Raw genomic sequence first — 24,675 nt, 5'->3', positions numbered from 1 at the left:
GACTATCTCACAGGTAGTAAAGTGAAACCCGAAGAGACAGACCCTGAATTTGAGAAATAGATGCAAGAGAAGTATACTGTCATAGGATAGTTGGTCAATTCTATGCAACCTCATATAAGTCAGCATTATCGTTGGATGTCTTCGGCTAAGGGGATATGGAACAATGTTACTGAGACCTATTCACAGAAGATGAATGTAGCCAGAGTCTATAAGTTGAAAAGTGATGTCAAGAACCTAAGACAGGGGGAGATGAGTGTAGCAATCTACTACTCTATACTGAAATCCCTATGGCAAGAAATTGATGTTCTGGAGACAATTGTATGGGAGAGTAAGAATGATAGGGTGTTTGAATTTCTCGCTGGACTCAACCCTGAGTTTGACATCATTAGGCAAAATATCTTGGCCAGAGATGAGGTTACTCTTTCCCAGGCATATGCTATGATAAGCAGTGAGGAGAGTAGGCGGCAGGTTCAGTTGTAGGGTCCACCTACAAAACACTTTGCACATGCTGGAATAAAGCCAAGGGTCCTACTGAGAAAAAGGAGCAGATATGTGAATATTGTAAGAAATCGAGGCATACAAAGGACACTTGCTAGAAGCTTCATCTTGAGCTTCTTCCTGATAGGTTTAAGAATAACAACAGCTCTAAGAAGGGCAGTCAGGTACCTGAAGGAAGAGTTAAGGACAGTGAAGAGAAATCAACCATTGAGCAGTTGGTAGCAATGAAGGCGGATTTTGAAAAGTATGGGAGGCTACTAAATCACTTGGAAGCTACTGTTTCTTCATCTCTCTCTTCCAGCAACAACACATCATCTTCATCAGCATTTGCTCACTCAAGTATTCGTGCTTCTGCAAATCATGCTTCAATTTCAGGTAATCATAAAATCCCTTGGATTATTGATTCCGGTGCATCAGACCATATGACCAGCCTGTCTAATCTCTTATGCTCATACCACCTTCTCTCTGGCAAAGAGAAAATATCCCTTGCCGATGGGTCTCTTGCTCCCATCTCTGGTAAAGGAGATATAAAGACCTCTAACACCCTTTATTTATCCCTTGTCCTTCATGTCCCTAAACCTAACACAAACCTTTTATCTGTTAGCAGCTTAACTAAATCCATGAATTGCAGCATAACCTTTTTTTCCCACTCATTGTGTTTTTCAAGACCTGCAATCTCAGAGGATGATTGGGAGTGGCTATGAGGCGAACGGAATATACTTGTTGGACACACCAGATCGAGCTTTGGGACCACCTCATGGAGTTGCCTTAGAGTCAGTTTTGTCAAAGTCTGTTAACAAAGTCTTGTTATGTCACTTTCGGTTTGGTCATCTGTCATTTTTTGCTTTGAGTCATTTGTTTCCAAATATGTTTAAGGGAGTGTCTTTATCGAGTATTCATTGTGAGTCGTGTGAACTGGCAAAACATTGTAGACATTCTTATTCAATAAACAATAAAAGATCTCTTTCTCCTTTTCATATTGTTCACTCTGACGTGTGGGGGGTTACAGGTACTTTATCCTTTTTATTCATGACTACTCTCGTTACACTTGGATTTATCTCATGAAATCCAGTGATGAAGTACTAGCTAATGTGCAAAAATTTCATGAACTCATCCTCACCCAGTTTAACACTCATATCAAAACATTCCATTCTGATAATGCTAAGGAGTATTTTGAGAGAACCCTCTCCACCTATCTTGAAAATTTTGGGGTTATTCATAAAAGTTCTTGTTCCTACACTCCACAACAAAACGGGGTGGCGGAAAGGAAGAACAATCATGTGGTTGAAGTTGCCAGATCCCTCTTGTTTGCATCCCATGTTCCTATAAAATTTTGGGCAGATGCTGTTCTTCTTGCTACTTTTTTTATCAACTGTATGCCCTCCCGAGTCCTTGACTTCAAAACCCCCATTAGCCTTCACTTCTCGGATTAGGATATTTTTTCTCTTCCTCTCCGTGTTTTTGGGTGCACTTGCTATGTGCATATTCACAGTCATCAAAGGCACAAGTTTGAACCTAAGGCTCATAAGTGTGTTTTTCTGGGATATGCTTCCACGCAGAAGGGATATTGTTGTTTTGATCAAGTTCATGGCACCTGCTTTGTATCTCGAGATGTCACCTTTGCTGAGTTGACTCCTTTCTTTAGCATTTCTCCTGAGGAGGAGAAATCTGAAGAGACCTTTGCTATGTCTCCAGCTATTCCTCTTCCCATTCCTCTTGAGTCCTATCATGAGGTGTCTACTTCTCCCACTGGACCTACCTCCGATATTCCTATTCCTCCTCCTCCACCTCATTCTCCTATAATTCCTCCTCCTCCTATTCTCTAAAGGTGGTACCAAAGGCAGAGATTCAGACATGAGCAGCTTGTTTCCACTCCTACAGAAGAGCCTCTTGCTCCTCCCATCATTATTGAGGTAGCAGGTCAGCCTTCTTCTAACCCATCTACAGCTTTCCCAGACCCTGACCTTCTTATTGCTCTCTACAAGGGCAAGCGGAAGTGTACAACCTATTGTATCCCCAAACACTTGTCTTACAGCCTTCTCTCTCCTTCCTACTACTCTTTTCTTGCATCTGTTTCTTCCCATGTGATACCCAGGTCCGTATCGGAAGCCTTATCTCAACCTGAATGGAGGGATGCTATTATGGCTGAACTGGATGTTTTGCATAAGAACCATACCTGGGATATTGTTGGCTCGCTTGAAGGGAAGGAACCAATGGGCTGTAAATGGGTGTTTACCATTAAATATCACTCGGATGGCTCTATTAAGAGGTTTAAGGCTAGGCGGGTTGCTAAGGGCTACACTCAAATGTATGGCATTGACTATCTTAAGACATTTGCTCCTGTCACTAAGATGACCTCAGTTAGGGTTTTGTTATCTCTAGTTGCTACTTTTGACTGGCCCCTACACCAGTTTGATGTTAAAAATGTCTTCTTGAATGGAGACCTGCATGAAGAGGTCTATATGTCTTTGCCTCCAAGGGTGTATGGGAAGGAAATGCAAGGCAAGGTGTGTAAACTGCAGAAATCTATTTATGGTCTCAAACAGTCTCCTCAGGCTTGGTTTGAGAGGTTTAGGGATGCTCTTGTCTCCTTTGGCTACATACAAACTCAATTTGATCATACCCTGTTCTTGAAGAGAAATGGCTCTCTGGTGACCTTCTTGATAGTTTATGTTGATGATATTGTGGTCACGGGTAATGACACTCAAGAGGTCAGTAAACTAAAACGGTTTCTCAACTCTGAATCTGAGATCAAAGATTTGGGAGATTTTCGATATTTTTTGGGCATTGAAGTTGCTAGATCTAAGGATGGTATCTTCATTTCTCAGCATAAATATGTCCTTGACCTCCTTGCTGAGACTGGTAAACTTGCAGATAAACCAATCTCCACTCCTATTGATCCTAATCATAAGCTTTCTGCTACAGATGGTGAGCTTTTATCTGATAAGGGGGTGTTGCAGAGACTGCTTGGGAAGTTGTTATATCTTTGTATGACTCGGTCAAATATTTCCTATGCAGTAAGTGTTATTAGTCAATTTATGCATTCTCACAGAGATACTCATTTAGCTTCTACAGAAAGGGTTCTGTGTTACTTGAAAGGTACTCTAGGGAAAGGTATTTTGTTTGCTAAACATGGACACATGAAGCTGGAAGCTTTCACTGATGCTGATTGGGCAGGATGTATTGATGATAGGAGATCCACCTCAGGTTATTGTGCTCTGGTCGCTAGGAACATTGTGTCATGGAGGAGTAAGAAACAGTCTGTAGTTGCTAGATCCTCAACTGAAGCAGAATACAGGGCAATGGCACATGGTGTATCAGAATTACTGTGGCTATGATCCCTTCTAGAAGAATTGGGGGTTGACTACGAGAAGCCAATGATGCTCTACTGTGACAACTAAGCGGCTATCAACATTGCACATAATTTTGTTCAGCATGACAAAACTAAGCACATTGAGGTTGATAGACATTTTATAAGGGAAAGAGTTTCCTCAGGAGATGTTTGTTTGCCATTCATCACATCAGACGAGCAATTGGCTGATATCTTGACCAAGGGAGTTCCAAGAGGGAAATCACACACTATATAAGCAAGCTGGGCATGATTGACATCTATGCTCAGCTTGAGGGGGAGTGTAAAGAGACTGGGCCGAATGGGTCCTAGTATCTTCTCTTGTAACATCTTTTCTTTTATTGTTGGCTAATGGGACTGTTATTTCTTTTTGTTTAATCTCTTTATGTTACTACCTAGCTGGCCGCCCACTTAAGGGCATACTTGTCATTACTCTAACTTTAAATCTTAATAAAGAAAGGGATTAGAGGATAAAGGGAAGATAATTTGATTCTTCTTCTTCCTTCTCTTTTCGCCATCTTCTTCTCTTGTGTTGCTGCTCTTACTTTTGTTCATCCTTTTTCTTCTAATCTTCAAATTTACACCTAATATTTGAGGACTGATTTACATCTAATCCCAAACATTATTTCTATAACTCAATAGAAAATTAGATAAAGAAGAGAACTAAGTAAAACTGAGGATGCCCCCGATTGAGATTTCTCAAACTCCAACACAAACAGACTGCGCAGCCTACGCCCCTTCCCTTTCACCTTCCCAGTGTACCGGTCCTATATCAAACAACCATAATGAGAAAAGGTGAGAACATTTCCCTCATTAACAAGTTGGCCAACAGAAATCAGATTAGTAGTAAGGTTGGGTACTAAGAGGGTTTTGGATAGAGGAAAGGATCTGGTTGGTGACAGTTGAAGGGACAGATCATTACTACCTATGATGTCTAACTTTTCACCATTAGAAATAATAATATGTTTATGGTGAGTTTTAGTGGAAGGGATTGGGTGATTGAGGTAGGCTCCTGTCATATGATTGGTGGCACCTGAATCTATAATCCAAGCATGTGAAGGGGAAGAACAATATGCAAAGAACTTAGCAGACAAGCCAATAGCAGAGAAAGCAAAGGAAATAGCAAAAGATACCAATTGCCGAACCCTTTCCTCATCCATGATACCTGTTGAATCACCTTTCACTGAACACTCACCCTTGGTAGATATAGTGTCTGTTGTTGGTCCATCTGTTGCCTAATGGACCCAGGGCTGAGCCTTTTTCTGAGAGCCCTTAGCTGGTCGGACTGGACAATTTGGAATGATGTGACCATGTTGCTTGCAATAGGTACACACATTCTTCTTATAGTGAGATGCAATATGTCCAAAACCCTTACACTCATAGCATTGAGTTTTTGGAGAGGTCCTTGGAGGTTGGCTTCTTACTCCCATGAGCAACAAAGGCTGTTTCAGCCCCATCTTCAGCCATCTTCCCATCAAACCCGGCTGCAGTGAGAAGTCTAGTCTCTTCCCTCAAAAGTTCCCTAAAACAGAATCCATATCTGGAAGTGTTCCCCTACTCAGAATGTTGGACCTAATTATCTCATATTCAGGTCTAAGTCACATCAAGAACCGAGTCACCTTTCTCTTCTCAAAGTGCTTCTGGAGATATTTTACACACTCTACTGGATCCGAGGGTTCAATGTGAACAATCTCATATTCAGCCCATAAATCAAGAAAACCAGAATAATGCTCCTATGTCCTCCTATCTCCTTGGTTGTAAGAGAATATTTCTAATTCTATCTGATATTGTTTAGATATGTTGGATTGTTGATAAACTTTTTCTAGATACATGTACATATCTTATGCTGTTTTCATTCTCGTCATGGGTACAGATATATGATAGTCAATAGAACTCAAAATCCAAGAAACAAGTTTACCATTATCCAACTTCCATTGTTGTAAAGCTTTGGCCTCGATCTCAGCTAGTTTGGTGACCGTTCCATTCAGATATCTTTCTAAACCCTTTCCCTCAACATAAAATTGAAGTGGAAGTTCCACATCCCATAGTTCTGTCCATTCATCTTTATAGGAATGATATCACCTCTGTCTGAAGCCATTTCAACAAGAAAATAGCACAAAATAGGGTTCGGCTGAAGTTTAAAGAAACTAAACTGAAGTAAAACTTGATCTAGAGACAAGTAAAATAAGCTGTAATCAATCCAAGAGAGTCAAAAATCTGAGATAAAAACCCCTTACTTTCATTGGAGATTGTTCAAGATCCAAAACAAAGAAAGGCTGAACACATAGTCCAGAAAAGGAAAGTCTGGGCGCAGCCGCCAAGAAAAAGAGTCCAGATCTCTCTGAAATCTTCACGGATCTCCGTATAAATTTCAGAATATGTTGAGAGGGGTTCCTGGAGGTCAGACAAGAGAGATCCAATAAAATCTCTCTCTCTACATGCGTAGAAAACAGAAAAGGGGTTCCTGGAGAGATCAAAACAATCCAGGACCACTCGACAGAGATGTAGGTTCTCAATAGATCACGAAAACAAAGTGGATTAGAGAGAAGGGAGATCAAAGAGTAACCTGCTCTGATAATGTGTTCGAGTAGAAAAAGAGAATAAGAGGAAGAAGAACATTTTCCTCATGCATCACTTTCCATTGTACATAACTTTTAAACTAATTTTAGTTGATCCTAACAAAATAATGTCTTCGAGTAGAAAAAAGGAACTTTCGAATGCCAAACAAACACTTTTAAATAAAAGCATCCTACCCAAAATAGGACATCAAATGATGCCCGGCCTACTGAGATATGTGTGTCAATCTCCCTTTTCATATCTGCATCTGCATAGCATACAAAAAAATCAGGTGCACTCTAGAAGAAAATGCAGATTGACTACTTCAAATGACACTATAAGTGAACTGTTCAACCATTCACAAGATAATCAAAAGAGAACTAAAGAGCATGTTACCAACCTATAAAATGAAATGATGATCACAACCAAATAAAGTTTTCATTAGATAAGTAAGCTAAAGATGCTACTTGATCAAGATGATTACAAGGTGCCCAAGAGTCTTTTAGCTGAAATTGCAATACTAGAGTAACAAGGAAACTGTAAGTCTTACTCACATGAGATGTAAATAAGTTATATTAGAAAGATAACCACAAATTATGCATGCCTCAACCCAAAACCAAAGAGAGAATTCAAGTCTGTTATATTTTGTGCCCTAAATTGAAGAGTAAAAATATTTCCTCTTTTCTTGATCTTCGAGTCAATAGATATGTCATTTGATTATGTATCAAACAAGGCCAATAAGTTTTGTAATTCTGATACTAAATTGGGAAGTTTTCATCATTTTGGGTCAGGCACATGTTTCTGATGTTTTTTCTTTTTGTTATTATAATTTCTTTTAAACTAGAATTTTATTAGTTTTATAATTTCTTTTGGCAACTGGTGGATTCTCCCCCCAGGATATGTTATGAACTATAAACAGAGTTAATTTCTAAGTTAGATATCTTGTATGTCAAGGAAATTAAAATCTATAAACATGCAATTAATATTGATATTAGCATGGCCATGTTTCTAGAAACTCTGTATGGTGATGGACATGGTAAATGATGCCAAAGTTGACCATGTATCATATTTATGATTTTACATATTACAATCCATGATTTTTTATTTCCATGATTGTAATATGTTATGAACTATAAACAGAGTTAATTTCTAAGTTAGATATCTTGTATGTTAAGGAAATTAAAATCTATAAACATGCAATTAATATTGATATTAGCATGGCCATGTTTCTAGAAACTCTGTATGGTGATGGACATGGTAAATGATGCCAAAGTTGACCATGTATCATATTTATGATTTTACATATTACAATCCATGATTTTTTATTTCCATGATTTTAAACAATTTACCTGAATTCTTTAGATTTTCCAAAGATTTTAGTCAAATTAATGAAATATCTCTAAACTTTCCCCATCTCTACACGGAGAAATGTCTATCAATATTGAAATTGAGAAGCATGGTCAAAAACAAATATGAAAAGAAAGTTCTTCTAATACATCAGACACAAGTTGTATATGTTAGATAGTGTATGCCCTTAGCTCCAATCAGAATGATGTACATTATGACATTTAATGTAAATGAATAAAGTACATATTTGATTCATCTTCTTATGGTGTGTTTCAGTGTAATACCCTTAAACTGGACACATGAGACTCATGTTAGTTTAGAATCTTCACAGCCATTGGATAGATCTGGGGAGATTTATCCTACCAAGGCTAACACTGATATGCTGCCAAGTTGGTTGGGGTGGCTTGTCTCAACTACCAGGGTGAGACCTAAGGTACATGCAGTGTGGGTTTTCTTGAAACCCTGAACTGAACCAGAATTCCAGTATTGCCCTAGACCTTGGAGATAGATGGGCAAAACTGGAATGTTATGCCTGACCCCTAGACTCGATTATGATACTACACTAGGTATCAGATTGGGCTGTCTTTGATATGCCAATCAGTGAGATCCTTAGAGGGGGTCAAAATCTGCGTATGTTGGGACAGTCTGAGAATTCATCTAAGTGGGTGATCATAGTGACAGGATCAACCCCTTTGTTGGACAAAGTGAATGATCGGGAATGCTCTCTCTGATGGAAACCAAAACAGCCGGCAGTCGATTTCAACCGTTGAAATTTGTTTTGCAAAATATATTTATATAGAGAGTGCAATACTGTACCTTGCAGCCGAGGGAGAGTGCAATACTGTTTGCAAAAGGTTTTAATTCTCGGGATCCATGAGAGTAGAGAGTGCAATACTGTACCTTGCAGCCGAGGGAGAGGTCATCTCTTGTCGGGCAATGTTTGATCATTATGGGCTGAGAGGTTAAGTGTAAAACCATTTAGGGTGATACCTGATGTGCTAATATTGCATCTGCCCACAGTCCTTGGGTTTTTATAAAGTGGCTTGACCAAATGACCATTTAGTGTAATTGTTGGGCCCATTAAGAGCCCATGGTGATGGACTCAGGCGGTAACTATCTCCTATAGTGAATTCGGCCAAGCCTTGTAACAGAGGCTGGGATGAACCCATGTGGCTGATGTGTAGATCAATGTTTGGGTCCCACACCATACAAGGATATCCAACTGGGCAGCAATTTGGAGCCTAAGTGAGCAGATGGACTTAATGGGCCTAAAGCCCAATTCGATTTGGCTTAATGAGATTAATTAAAAGGGGGCAGTTCTGGGATTTAGATCAACAGATAGGATAAGGGATTGTCCCTATCCACTCAAAGAGTCCAAATCCAAATAAAGATTTGGATCAGAGAACTCCTAATTAGATTATGAGGGTTGATCTTTATCTGTAGAAAAGATAAGGGATTATCCTTATCTCTTAAAGAAGTCCAAATCCAAATACAGGATTTGGATTAGGAAACTCCTAATGGGAATAGGAGATGCTCTCTTTAAAGGCTATAAATAGAGGAGCAGGGAGAACCTCCAACATAACAATTCTCAGTTCAGAGGTAACAAAGAAAGAAGAACCTGCAGTTCGACTGCTCCTGTTTTTCCGCTCTCTCCTGTTCCTGCCACCATACCAGTTCGATCTCCACTCTGGGAGCGATCAAGAAAGGGTTCTTGTAGAGAAGATGGGCCGAATGGCCCATAGGTTGTTACTGTATGTTATCTTTATGTTCTTCTCTGTAATGGGCCTTATTCTGGGCCCATACTCTCATCCTCTGACTCTTCTTGCCGCAGCTCTCTCTTCTTCTCTAATCTTCTCTTTCTAGTTTCCTTGTTTCAAACACAGTCCCTACTTCTACGACTGTTTTCAACTTGGTATCAGAGCAGGCCACTGCTTGGCGTGTCCCTCATGTGGTTCTAGTCCAGCCAACTACATGAGGAGGTTCTAGGGCTGAGAGTTTACAGTCATCCGCCTGATTCTTGGAGGTCATTGGAGGGTTCCCAAGCTTCTACGCACTTGGACAAGGGTTCGGTGATCAGGAAGAATCAGAGAACAAGTTGCTTTGCCTGATTTAAAATCAGAGAAAAGGTTTTTCGAAGTCATCCTAGAGGACAAGTGTTCGGCCTGGTTTATTGTACAAACCAGAGACTCTCTTATTGTAAGTCTTTGCTTAGTTGTTTCTGGGTTAATTTTTCATTGTTTTGGACTGTTAAAAGGGCCGAAGTTTCCTTGGAAACAGTGCTACTGTTAGGCTATCCTCTGGTCTGACTTAATCCAAAGATTTCTGGGTTGTTTTTTATCTCTTTTCTAGACTATCAAGTAGCCGAAATACCCATGGAATCACTGCTGTTGAGACTACTTCATTCGTCCACTATTGCTGGACTGCTCCTACCCAAAAATTTCTGGGTTGTTTTTGGAGGTCCTATTCGGCTGATTATTGGGTTGGGAAAATGCTGAGACTGTTAAAACTAAGAGGTACTAGTCTCATCTACATTCTAGCCCCTTCTTGAAGGCTGAAACAGTAAACAATGCCCTATACTTTGAAGGCTAAAATAGTAAACAGTGGGCTGTTAAGTATTGCACACTAAGTGTTCGACAAAAGGTCTCTCAAGTACTGTATTTCTTTTGTCTTCCTCTTGAGACATTGGCTGTTAGAATCAGAAATATCTTGTGTTTGGAGGTTGTTGGGTGTCTTTTGGAGGCAGAAACAGAAAAAGAAAAGAACTATCACCGAACTTTGCATGATGGATTTCTCAAACTTTGAAAACAAGAACACTACTGAATATGGGCAGATGTTGGGAACCCCAACCGATTCTATGCTATCTGTAACTACAGTCAAGCTTGATGGGACAAATTACTTAGTTTGGTCACAATCAGTGAAAATCCATATTAGTAGCAAAGGAAAATGGGGTTTTATTTCTGGGAGCAAGAAGGCTCCTCCAGAGGATGATCCATCTTATGAGAGATGGGTACAAGAGAACTACACAGTAATTGGGTGGTTTGTGAACTAAATGCAGCCACAGATCAGTCAACATTATCTGTGGATGAATTCGGCTAAAGAAATCTGGGATAGTGTTGTAAAGACTTATTCCCAGAAGTTGAATGTTGCTAGATCTTACAAACTGAGAAGTGATGTGAAAAATCTAAGACAGGGGGAGAAGTCACTTGCAGCATACTTCTCAATCTTAAAATCTATATGGCAAAAGATTGATTTGATAGAGGCTGTGACTTGTGATACCCCTAAGGATGCTGAAACATACAGGAAATTTGTTGAACGGAATAGGGTGATTGAGTTCTTAACAGGGCTAAATTCTGAATAAGATATTACAAAGCAAAACATCTTGTCCAAAGAAGATGTTTCATTGTCACAAGCATATACTCTGGTCAACAGTGAAAAAGTAGAAGGCAAGTGCAGGTTCAAGGAGTTAGTGTTAATGATCATTTTGCAAATATGGGAATTAAACCCAAAGGGGTTACAGAAGCTCATAGTGGCTCAGGAAGGAAAGAAGTGGTGTGTGAATATTGTAAGAAGCCGAAACATTCAAAGGACAAGTGCTGGAAGTTCCATCCCAATCTTGTACCAATCAGATTCCAAAAGAAGAATAATAGTAGAAAGACAAGAAGTGCGCATGCAGCCACAGGCACAGATACAGAGGTTGAGTCTACCAGTGCACAGTTGGCAGCCATGAAAGCTGAATATGAGAAGTTTGGAAAGATGATCAGTCAGCTTGAAGGTGCACCTTCATCATCCATCCCTTCTGGAAGTTCAGCCACCATTGCCTTTGCTCACTCAGGTATAAGGGCTTCCGCTAACCATGCATCCAACTCAGGTAAACACAAAACCCCTTGGATCATAGACTCAGGTGCTTCTTATCACATAACCAACCTTTCCACTTTATTTGTTTCATATGATTTACTTCCTGGCGTGACAAAATCACCTTAGCAGATGGTTCTCTTGCCCCTATTTCCGGCAAGGGAACTGTCAAGGCTACAGACTCCTTACTCTTACCTTCCATTGTTCATGTGCCTAAATTAAATACCAATTTGTTATCTGTAAGTAGTCGGACCAAATCATTGAATTGTTGTGTAACCTTTTTCCCATCTCACTGTGTGTTTCAGGACCTGAAGTCTCAGAAGGTGATTGGGAGTGGCCATGAAGCGAATGGAATATACTTGCTGGTAGTCAATCCCATATGTCTGTGTATACCCTTTTGCAACAAGCCTAACCTTGTACCTCTCAATAGTTCCATCAGCTCTGTATTTAATGGTGAAAACCCACTTGCACCCAACCGGATCATTTCCTTTAGGCAAATCCACCACCTCCCAAGTACTATTTGCATGTAGAGCATCCATTCCGGTTTCCATGGCATCTCTCCATTCTGGAATCCCAAGAGCTTCTGAGACAGACCTAGGAATGGGGTTAGAAGTAACAGAAGACAGATAGGCAAAGTATGAAGGAGAAAGCAGGTCATAAGAAAGGTGTTTGGAAATGCAGTGTGCAATACACTTCCGCTTCCCTTTCCTAACAACAATGAGGACATCAAGGTCTGGAAAAGATGATTCCAAAGGAGTTGAAGCAGTACCTATTATCTCATCTGTGATTGGGAATGTATGAGCTTCATCTGTTGTAAGGGAAACCACTTGCTCATTCCTGGATCTCTGCCTTTGATACACTTTGGGATTATGGATAGGGCGAGGGGGTAAAGAAATAGGTCCCTTGGACAAGAGGTATGAAGTGACTGATCCTCCCTTGACTCATTTGGTGAGGATACAGGTTTGTCAAGAGACTCAACTGGGATAGGAAGATGAAAAGCAAAAACATGTGACAGACTCTCCCCCTGTGGACAAAGTCCATCTTGAGAGGAACCATAAAAAGGAGAAAGTTCATTAAAGGTAACATCCATAGAGACATGTTGGGTGCCAGTCTTTGGATCAAAACAACAATATCCCTTTTGTGTGGGGGAGTAACCAAGGAAGATACATTTGTGGGCTTTCGGTTCAAACTTGTGTCTTTGCACACTTGGAATGTGAACATAGCAGGTACAGCCAAACACACGAAGAGGAATTGGGAAGAGATCCTTGTCTGGATGAAGAAGACTGAAGGGGGATTTAAACCCTAGAACCCTGAATGGCATACGGTTTATGAGATAGGTAGCAGTAAGTACAACATCACCCCAAAATCTTGTAGGAACATGTGAGGCAAACAAAAGGCTCTTTGCAACTTCAACAATATGTCTATTTTTTCTCCCAACAATTCCATTTTGTTCAGGGGTTCTAACATAGAAGTTTTGATGAATAACCCCCATGTCTGAAAGATACAAGAATAAACTCTTGTCAAAGTACTCTTTTGCATTGTTAGATCTGAAAACCTTAATTCTGGTACCAAATTGAGTTAGAACAAGCTCATGAAATTGCCTTACAAGTCTTGGGACTTCATCCCGGGATTTCTTTAGGTATATCCAGGTGAATGTAGAGAAGTCATCAATGAACAAGATAAAATATCTATAACCCCCCATAGAGGATAAATGGTATGGCCCCCACACTTCAGAGTGCACAATATGAAAAAGAAAAGAGGATCTTTTATTGCTCACAGGGTAAACTTTTCTACAATGCTTTGACAACTGACAGGATTCACAATTGAGACTGGACACACCGACTCCCTTAGACAGTTTTGGAAACAAATGGCTTAAAGTAGAAAAAGGTAAATGACCCAACCGACAATGACTCAACATAATTTGACTAGCAGACTCTGAAAAAGTAGAACCAAAAGCAACATTCTTGGGATGATCAAAGCATTGGCCAGGGGTGTCGATGGCAGCTTGATTATCACAATACAACATCATCGGCTTGTCATAATCAATCTTGAATTCTTCTATCAATGACCTTATCCACAACAATTCAGAGACTCCATGTGCCATGACCCTATATTCTACTTATGCTAAGGATTGGGCCACAACTGATTGTTTCTTGCTCCTCCAAGAGACAACATTACCAGCCACCAGACTGCAATACCCTTAAGTAGATCTTCTATCATCAATATTTCCAGTCCAGTCAGCATCAGTATAGGCTTCAAGTTTCATATGTCCATGCTTGGTATACAGAATCCCTTTTCCTGGAGAGCCTTTCAAATAACACAAAACTCATTCTGCAACTGCCATATGAGTATCTCGAGGGGCATGAATGTACTGACTAATACAACTGACAGCATATGCAATACCTGGCCGAGTCATGCACAAGTACAGGAGCACCCCAAGAAGTCTCTGAAAGACCCCTTTGTCTTCCAACAATGTCCCATCTGAAGCAGAAAGTTTGTGACTCATATCAATAGGAGTTGCAGCTGGTCTAGCACCCATCTTCCCAGTTTCAAAGAGAAAGTCAAGGACATACTTCCTTTGGGAGATAAGAATCCCATCCTTAGAAGCCTTTTTACAAACACTATGTATGCAGCAGTCAGCACCCCACTGTTAACTACTAGGAATCACTTCAAGAGCACTCCGTATAGGTCCAAGAAGTAGCTGAACTGAAGTAGAGACTCGTACCACTGAGTCTAAACAAGTTTCGGCCACTTGGCAGTCCAACAAGATAAGAAAATAACCCAGAAATCTTTGAGTTAAATCAGTCCAGCATCGGCCGAACAGTAGAGCAAATATAGAGGGGTTTCGAGTACTTTAACAACTCCCCAAATCAGAAAAATAACCTAGAAATAACTCAGCAATAACTGAAGCAACTTACAGTTGTATGAATCTTTGATTTAAGCTTCAAATCAGACCGAACAATCCTTCTCTCTGATTCTTCATGGTCACCGAACTATTCTCCAAGTGAATAGAGTCTTGGGCACCCTCCAATGACCTCCAAGAATCAGGCAAATGAGTCTAAACTTCCAGCCCTAGAACACCTTCATGCAGTCGGCTGGACTATAACCACATGAGAGCCACGCCAAGCTCAGGCCTGCTCTGATACCAAGTTGAAAAACAGCCCTAGAAGTATGGGACTGTGCAAGAAAACCAAAAAACAAACAAGAGAAGATTAGAGAATGAGAGAGAGAGAGAGAGCTGCAACAAGGAGGGTTAGAGAATGAGAGGTTCGAACTAAACCTCCCTCTAACACTCTAATACACTTTTATTAAGTTAATCTTTGAATAATTACAAGAGAGGTCCTTGGTTGGACACGAAATTACAAAAACAAAACATAGAAGAGTATGGGCCCAGAATAAGGCCCAAAATAGAGAAGAACATAAAGATAACATAGAGTAACAGCCTACGGGCCATTCGGCCCATCTTCTCTACAATATCAATTGAAGTGAATAGACTTTACAAGTGCTTAAACCTATATTCCAATGAGAAATTGTATAATGCAAACACACCCAACCACAAACTTAAACCCCCATGGAAGGTGTAGACATTAAAAGAGAGGGCTAGAAAATTAATTCAAGCATTCTTCTTTCCTCCAAGCAATGTTGTGCACCTTAATAGGGTGGAGGACCCTTTTGTAAGTCAGTTATAAAATCAGATTTATGCACAACACAATTCCAATGAATTATCTATGCCGTTCCTAATCAAATAATTTCAATTGGACAAGTAATGAACAATTACCAACCCGATTATAGTATGATAAACCTAAATTTTCAAAAATCATACAACAAATAGCACCGATTACCTCAACTTAAATTTAATAGGTCAAGAGAAGTGTTAATTCTTTTTCTGATGTATTTGGCAAAAAGGGGCAGGTAGAGATCAATTATTCTGGGCCTAATTGTAATTTAGTTGAAAGGATAAAGAGGAGAGTTGAGACTTGAGAGAGCTTATTTCTCCCCTTACCTCTTTGAACTTGTTTTTCGTTAATTTAATAAATTTTAAAGTTATTGATAAAATAATTATTGAACAAAAAATATGCATACATAAAGCAGCAATCATTCTCTGTAAGGGCTTGTCTGAACCCAATAACAGAGTAAGAGGCTACCTACTAATTGTCAAAGTCAAATATTTAGAACAATATCAAGAGTTGTAGTTGCATGATTATTATTTATTTATCCATTTGTGGAGCTATCACATGAATAAATGTAAAATATATGAGATACTTTTCAGTATGTGATCCCATAGCTGAATATATAAAAAAAAGATCACCTTTTAGTGGAAATAGGCTTACCACATGTTATTTTCTTCTGATCATTTGCAAAAAGCCTCACCAATTCACCCTATGAAAAGTGAATATTTTAGGTGCATAATGCAAGTAGACAAAGATATCTCATGTACGAGAAGACAATAAACATTTATTCATAATGAAATTAATGAAGGCTACTATTCTACTAAATATACAACATCATTTGAGTAGAGAATTTTGTCTACCAAATTGGAAAAAAAAATTAAAGGAGATCTGGTTAGTTGGGATTTTGTAGTGAAATAATGAAAGTAAGGAGCATACGACCAATTGATTGATACCACTAGAGTGCAAGAAGAAGACTTGAAGCTTAAAATGTGCACTTTAGAGAGTGATCATTTTGTTTCTAATAAATATTGGTGTATGTGGAATACTCAACTCAACAAAGCCTTTTCCAAATTATATGGGGTTGGCTACATGAAAGCTTGTCCTCAAATTCAGCTCTATTCAGTGTCATCCACTGTTATATTAGTCGTCATATGATTTCTAGCTTCTTTGACCTATTTCCTTTTTGGTATGCCCCTAGTTCTTCTAGATCCTTCAACTTGCAAGTTGCAACAGACCACATCTTGTTACCAGTGCTGTATATGCTCTTCTTTGAACATAACAGATGGCTGGTTCTGTTCACAGTCAGCCAGTAATCTGGTACAGTTTCAGCAAGAAAAACAAAGGAAAAAGAGAAAAGAACAGAAGAAAGAAGAGAAGAGAAGAAGGGTAAGATTCTGATCTGTTTCCGCTGCCCCAGATTTATAATTTATATGTTTCCATTATAAAGAGAACTATAATGACATAATAAATCTCAAATAAAATTGAAAATATTACAAAAAATTCTCAAATCTAGGTTGTGTCAGGCCGGCGCGCGTGCTGTGCCAAGCCAAGCCAATTCACCGAGTCGTGCTTTGGGGGCCCACTCTCCTCTGCAGCCTAGGCCTGGCACAGCCCAGATTCCCATGCTGGCCCACCATGGGCCAGGCCCACATTACAGCACTATTCGCAAAGGTAGGTGGAAAAAGGGTTTTACATAGACTATGGAGTTGACTATATAAAAGCATTTCTCCTGTAACTAAGATTCACTCAACTAGATTTATACCATCTCATGTTGGAAATTTGTCATGGTCCCTTCATTAGTGGGACATCAAGAATAATTTCTTGTATGGTAACCTAGAAGAAGTGTACAACCATCAAGACTCTAGGGTGATGGAAGTGAGAAGAAGGTATGATGATTCAAGAAATTTCTCTATGGGTTGAAATAGGCCTCAAGCCTAGTTTGACAAATTTAATAAGGTGGTTCAACAGGTGGGTTTTAAACAGTGTTAAGCTGATCATACATTGTCTGTAAAGAGACATCATGACATTAGGATAAAAGTAATAAAACATATTTATTGAAAATTTAATAATAATAGGATTCTGAATGATGTTGTGAAATCCCTATTCGGTTCTAGGTTAAAGTAGAGAAGAAGAGGAGAAAGAAGAAGAAGAGAAAGATGAAGAATAGAAGAAAAAGGGTCGGCCAGATTAGGAAAATCAATTCACCTCTAGCCGACCCACTTGTATTTATCTCCAATAACATAGTTACAAGAAAGACCATATTGTCCCTCATAAGTGATGGGACACATAACTTAAATAAAATAGACCTTTCACTCTCAAATAGATAGACCCAAATGACCAAAATACCCCTGATTTGTATATTCTAACACTCCCCCTCAAGCAAGAGAGTATATGTCATATAGTCCCAGCTTGTCACAAATATAATCTACTCTGCCCCGAGACAATCCCTTTGTAAAGAGATCTGCCCACTGATTTCCTGAGCTAACATGAGATGTGGTTATCACTCCATTTTTCACTTTCTCTCTCACAAAGTGACAATCGACCTCAATATGTTTGGTTCTCTCATGCAAGACTGGGTTGGAAGAGATGTGAATAGCAGCCTGGTTATCACAGTATAGTCTCATGGGTTTGTCAACCGAGAACCCCATCTCTTGTAGCAAGTTCTTCAACCATACTAGTTCACATGTGGTATGAGCCATAGCTCTGTACTCAGCTTCTACACTACTCCTTGCCACCACTGTTTGTTTCTTGCTTTTCCAAGTTACAAGATTGCCACCAAGGAAGGTACAATACCCTGTAGTTGATCTCCTGTCTGATATAGAACCAGCCCAATCAGCATCTGTATACCCTACTATTTCAAGAGTCCCTCCACTTCGATATAGCAAACCACGACTTGGAGCACTCTTCAGGTACCTAAAAATCCTTAGAACTGCTTCCCAATGAGGAATCTGAGGATGTTGCATAAACTGACTCACCATACTCACAACAAATGATATATCTAGTCAGGTAATAGTCAGATAATTCAACTTTCCCACCAACCTCCTGTATCTTCCAGGATCATCAAACTCTTCACCTGCATCAACACTCAACTTGACATTAAGTTCCATATGAGTCTCTGCTGGTTTAGCACCTAACAATCATGTTTCTTCAAGTAGGTCAAGAACATATTTTCTTTTACATAAGTTAATTCCATGCCTTGACCTTGCAACTTCTATTCCCAGGAAGTATTTCAGCTTACCCAAATCTTTCGTATTGAAGTGGTCTTGTAGGAATTTCTTCAGCCTGTCAATCCCGTTACTGTCACTCCCAGTTATGACAATATCATCCACATACACCACTAGCAAGATTTTCCCATCTTTTGAGTCATGGCTGAACACAGAATGGTCTACCTGACACTATTTCATCCCAAATTCTTTCACTACTTCACTGAACCTCCCAAACCATGCGCGTGGAGATTGTTTTAGTCCATAAATTGCCCTTTTTGAGTCTACAAACCTTACCATCCTCCCCCTGAGCAACAAACCCTGGCAGTTGCTCCATATACACTTCCTCAATGAGATCACCATGTAGGAAAGCATTTTTGATATCCAGTTGCACAAAAGGCCAATCATACATAGCAGCTAATGAAATCAACACCTGAACTGAACCAATTTTAGCCATAGGAGAAAATGTCTCCATATAATTCACACCATACAGCTGAGAATAGCCTTTGTGGGTTACAATCCTAACCACAAAGGATTACTTTGTTTTGATCCCCCTATTCGTCGCATTCGTATATCACATAATGTTGTTTTCGTTGAGTACAATTCCTTTTTTGATGGAATTGCTAGATTGTCTACACTGTTTGTTTCTATTTTTCCAAACTTTGATTTACAGGATGCTCCACCTCCTTTTGCTGAGAAGGACCTTCTCGTCTTCTCTCGAAAGAGGTTACGTGATACAGCCCCTGTGCCTACGATTCTCCTTCCTCCCAGTTCAGATCATCATCTTACCACTGCTCCTATAAGTGATACATCTACTTCAGACACTCTTCATACTTCTATTCCTCTTCGTCGTTCTACTCGTATATCTAAACCTCCTAACCTCTATGGTTTTCCTTTTAAAACATAGCTCATTGTCTGTTGTCCTATCCTCCACAGATGTTCCTTGCTCCTACCAGGAAGCTAATAGTAGCCCTCATTGGAAGGAAGCCATGGATGCAGAGATTCATGCTTTACATGAGAATGACACTTGGGACCTTGTACCTACTCCTCCAGATGCATCCATTGTTGGAAGCTATTGAGTTTGCAACATCAAGCTGAAATCTGATGGATCTCTTGATCGATAGAAGTTAGTTGCCCAAGGATATAGTTAGGAGTATGGTATCGACTATGAAGAAACCTTTGTTCCTATTGCAAAGATTACCACAATCCGTGTTCTTTTAGCAATGTCTACCGCTCAATCTTGGACCATATGCCAACTTGATGTGAAGAATGCCTTTCTTCATGGTCAGTTAAAGGAGATGGTCTACATGAAGCCTCCTCTTGGATATTGCAGTGATCCTTCTTTAGTATGTCGCCTAAAAAAATCTCTATATGGTCTAAAACAAGCTCCTCGGGCATGGTTTGAGCGCTTTTGCAATGTTGTAGTTGCTGCTGGATATAGCCAAAGTTCTTCTGATCACTTTCTCTTTGTTAGGCGACAGCCTCAAGGTATTACCAATCTCCTACTATATGTTGATGACATGTTGTTGACTGGGAATTATGCTGAGGGCATTCGTGAATAGAAACTATTACTTCATAATTCCTTTCACATGAAGGACTCGGAACCTCTCACCTATTTTCTGGGACTAGAAGTACATCGTAGTGATCGAGGGTATTTTGTTTGTCAGCAGAAATATGCCTCTAACCTTGTTAAACTTGTTGGTCTTAATGATGAAAAGCATGTTGATACACCTATGGAGCTAAATCTTAAGCTATCTAAATCTAAAGGTTCATTACTTTCTGATGCTGCCTTGTATCGCCAGCTTGTGGGGTCCCTCATTTATCTCACTATGACCCGGCCTGATATTTCTCATGCTGTTCAGGTTGTTGGTCAATTTGTTTCTGCTCCTTGTCAATCTCATATGACTGTTGTTCATTGCATTATTCGATATGTTAAAAGCACAACTTCTCATGGATTACTCTTCTCCTCCTCCTCTCCTATTCAATTGAGAGCATATGCTAATGCGGATTGGGCTGGTTGTCTAGACACTCGTAGGTCCACTTCTGGGTGGTGTGTTTCTATGGGTGATTCACTCATCTCTTAGAAGTATAAAAAACAACAAACAGTCTCCAAGTCTTCCACTGAAGCAGAGTATAGGGCCATGTCTTCGGTTTGCAATGAGATTGTTTGGTTACGATCTCTCATTATGGATCAGCATTCAGCTTCCTACTCCTATTCCTCTCTATGCAGACAATACGAGTGCTATCAAGATTGCATCTAACCATGTCTTCCATGAGAGGACCAAGCACATCGAGGTGGACTGCCACTTTATCCGAGATCTTTTCACTACTAGGTCTATATCGCTTCCTCATGTAGCCTCGGACATGTAGATTGTTGATATCTTCACCAAAGCTATGACTAGAGTCCGACATCTCTTTCTTATAGACAAACTGATGCTTATGTCTAGGCATCAGTTTGAGGGGGAGTGTGGAGACTCCGTAACTTGATGTATCTTATTAGTATAGTCCTTGTTGTATATTACTTATGCATCTTATTCTTCTTTTCTCTTTCAGCCCTATATGGGCATTCTTGTAATTGTATATATCCTTTAATATATAAAAGACTCTTTGAGGTGGGGGTCAATTCATTCTTGACACTTCTAAGATTATTCTTGTTCTTTTCTATATTCAGCCAAGCATGTTGATAGAACAGTTACAAAAGGAGAGAGAAACTTTTTTAACTCTCCATAACTTAACTTAGCTATTACAATTAAGCACAAAACAAGTGACTCCTTCTCACCCCTTGCTTTTCTAGTACATCAGCAATCCCAATTGCAATTCCTTTTACCTCATTAAACTTCACTTACATTTTTTGTGCCAACCACTTAAACCTTTTCTTTTCATTATTAAAGATCCAAAACCCTTGTCCTTCCTACTGCAGCCACTCCAGTACCAGCTTGGAGTCTCCTCTAATCAGCTTCCCTATATTCATGTCCTTTGCCTTTTGCTGTCCCTCCATTACAGCTAGCACCTTGGCCCTTAAAGAATCACCTACTCCAATTGGACCCGAAAATAGGCCCACAATTCTGCCCTCGCAGTCTCTAAAAACTCCTCCAATACCAAAGGGGCCTGGATTACCTACACTACTTCCATCAATGTTTAATTTTATATAGCCATTCAGCAGTGGAGACCAAATAGGGCTTGTAGTGAACTTATGGTACTCTGAATTGGCCACTTCCTTCCAATTATTCAAGAGATCACTGGTTGAATGGGCATCAAACATCTCCAAAGATTTTAACCAATGTATCACTCTCACCATGATTGTTTCTTTGATAGCCTCACTAATCCTTTCCTTACCTGAAAAAAGTCTTGTTTTCCTTTCTTCCCAAATGGACCGGCTAACTGCTGCCCTCACACATCTCCATAACACTCATCCTCTTTTCGTTGGTCACCTAAAGAAGTTAGAAGCAAATAAGATCTGCACATTTGTCGGAGGACACCACCTACACCCGAACAATGAAAAACCATACCAACGAGGGAATAAACACCAATTAGTTCTTTTCCTTTGGATTAAATCACAGGTATTGGTTCTTTCAAGAAAGACTTACTCTTGGAGGGATGGGCTTATCCTGCACCTCCTTAACAGGAAAAGGTGGCCCCAAAGAGTCAACATGTATAGTTAGAGCTTTAAAAAAGGAGGCACATGAGTAGGCACCATAAGGGTAAAGGGTCCAAATTCGGCTGTCAGTACAAGATCTAACACCCTTATGAATAGTAATAGGAAGATTAATATTATCACTTATAGGAAGGAAAGTGGAATTAGAGATACCTAGTTGAGGATGCGGATTTGCCTCACGAGAGCTTAGCAATTGAAGGTATATAGCTTCTAGTTCCATCTTTGGAGTGGAGATAGGGCACAACTCTTTTGGCAACAAGAGTACATACACAAGGGTTGAGGAGGAGCTGAATGAGACACAGGCATAGGAACTAGGGGTGATCACAGTTTGGTTAACCAAACCATGGGGTATTTTTTGAAACCGAACCGAATCAACTGGTTAACTTGTTAATCAATTTCAGTTTTTGACTGGTTCAGTTCTTTGGTTTCTCAGTTTTTTATATTTATAATATATTTTATAGATAAAAATATATAATATATTATATTAAAAAATAACAAATAATATATTATATATTATAAATAGACAATTATAAATATAATATATTTATATATAATACATATATATTTATATACAATACATAGATAATATATGATATATTAAAAATATATAATATATAAGTATATATGCCGGTCGATTCGGCTAACTGCCGCTTTTTTAGGTTAACCAAAAACTGAACTGGTCCTTCAATTTTTCAAAAATACCGAACAAGTCAGTTTGGTTTTTCATTTTTCCGATTTTCAAAAATACCGAACTATTGGGTTTCTTATGTATCAAGAAGTTCTTTCTCCCCCCATTAGCCACAAAATGAAAGAATTTAGTGTTACCATCTACCTCCTTGATCCATTTATATCTAAATTTTTGCCTCCAATAAGTTTAGTGTTACCATCTCCCCCTACCCCCCTCAAGCTGTCTTTCAGCTTTCCTTTAGTCGAATGCCCTATTTAGCATTTGTAATTTCTCGTGAAATTCTACTATTTGTCACTTTGCAAGGTTCTAACAAACAACTATTTGTCAAAAAATTGTTTGAGTAACATATTGCCTTCAATGCTAAAACTTTCCCATTTCACATTTTGCAAACAATGGTTCTGATAAATAAATTTCAGCTGACAGCCAAATTGTTTGGAGCATCAAATTTATAGATGAGATCGCAAGTTGGTTTTACAGGAGCATTTGGTTGGCAATTGTTACTTAGCTTTGGTACAAGAATCAATATAGAGATGTAGAGAAAAGGAACATATTGCAATAATTAACCACTCCAATGTCTACAATGTAGATTCTAGTCATTATTATAAAAGATAGGGATTTCATGTTTCACTTTCTTGTGCCTAACTGGTACTGTTATGTGCTGAGAATATTCTGTTTGTCAATAAGTTATCACCTGATAACATAAAACATGCATAATTTGACATAATTGTGCATAAGAGAAGGACAAATATCAGTAAATCAATGGAAAAGTATACCAGACAAAAGAAAAGAAAGAAAGGAAAATACACCATTCAAACTTTCTAACAGAGGGAAAATGAGAAACCTGACGCCCACTATCATCAATTGGTATGCACTCAACAGCAATAATTTTGTCAACATCATCAGCTGTGACTACATAATCTGGAACTGTGGCTCCTGATCAAAAAAATGCAAATACAAATTCTAAGAAGTATGCAGTATATTTTTCAAAACAATGATAAAAAAATAAATATAAAACATAGAAATGCTTTTTCAAACACATTCCAATGCATACCCTCAATATACTGTCTGGTGCCATTTTGAAGATGACGTACCCACTATACAGACAATCCAACAATATCATTATAAGGAAATATTCTATAAATCATAGCCAATTGAAAAAATTCTGCTTATGGAACAGAAAATGTAAAGTAGAAGAAACAACAATTGGATGAAAAAGAAACAAGATCAAAAAGTACCTGAAATATACAAAGAGAAGTCCCACGTACAGGAAAGCCACATGCTTGCAGTGTATTTCCTGGTTTAGCCTCACCAATAATCTGAAAATCTTCTATGCTCGGCAAGAGAACTCCTGGTGGAAATAAATAATTTTAATGTCTAAAAGACATCATTTACCTATTATAGTTTGTAAAGGACCATTACCTTCTGAGATAGAGGAACCATGCTCCTCATCTGTAGTTGGAAAATGAAATTCAGCACCAGTCATTGGTGCAGTAAGTTCTTCAACTCCCCTGTGAAGATATGACCCCTTAGTATGTGCTAAAAGGACTTACTGTCACCTACCAAAATAGCTACTATAATTCCATGGCCTGCGCATCCATTAATTAGATATTTTTTTCATACATGTATAACCTGTATGAACACAATTTACACAAAAAAAAAAAAGATAGAACACAGAACAACTTATAACCTGAAAAGGAGATCTCTTGCTAAAGTTAGGTTTATCCAAATTTGGTCAAACTACAAACACTGGATATACCCCTCAACAATCCACTTAGTCAAATTCTAAAATCTGTCAAATACTTGTGCATGGAAAATGGATTGATTTGCCAATATACCTCTATTTTCACAAAAAAGCA

The 24,675-nt window shown here is 39.0% G+C and overlaps 1 protein-coding gene across 13 annotated transcripts in view; it reads right to left on the bottom strand.

Annotated features, from left to right (window-relative positions):
* LOC148880830 (uncharacterized) overlaps nt 1-24,675 on the bottom strand; it is a 132,125-nt gene that overhangs the window by 53,581 nt on the left and 53,869 nt on the right. For 11 of the 13 annotated variants that reach the window (XM_088962882.1, XM_088962880.1, XM_088962891.1 and 8 more), the window contains 6 exons: nt 24,239-24,327; nt 24,055-24,167; nt 23,871-23,913; nt 23,661-23,752; nt 15,934-15,982; nt 6,601-6,671 (listed from right to left, as the gene is read on the bottom strand). In XM_088962882.1, coding sequence (XP_088819008.1) covers nt 6,601-6,671; nt 15,934-15,982; nt 23,661-23,752; nt 23,871-23,913; nt 24,055-24,167; nt 24,239-24,327 — 457 coding nt within the window. The remainder of the gene's footprint in view (nt 1-6,600; nt 6,672-15,933; nt 15,983-23,660; nt 23,753-23,870; nt 23,914-24,054; nt 24,168-24,238; nt 24,328-24,675) is intronic. The other 2 variants (XM_088962889.1, XM_088962879.1) reach the window with 1 other exon arrangement.

The sequence above is a fragment of the Nelumbo lutea genome, chromosome 1 (assembly GCF_056320005.1).
Source record: "Nelumbo lutea isolate HS-2025 chromosome 1, American lotus-T2T, whole genome shotgun sequence".
Lineage (NCBI taxonomy): Eukaryota > Viridiplantae > Streptophyta > Magnoliopsida > Proteales > Nelumbonaceae > Nelumbo > Nelumbo lutea.
The sequence above is the reverse complement of the archived record's forward strand: the minus strand, read 5'-3'. Positions and strand labels throughout refer to the sequence as shown.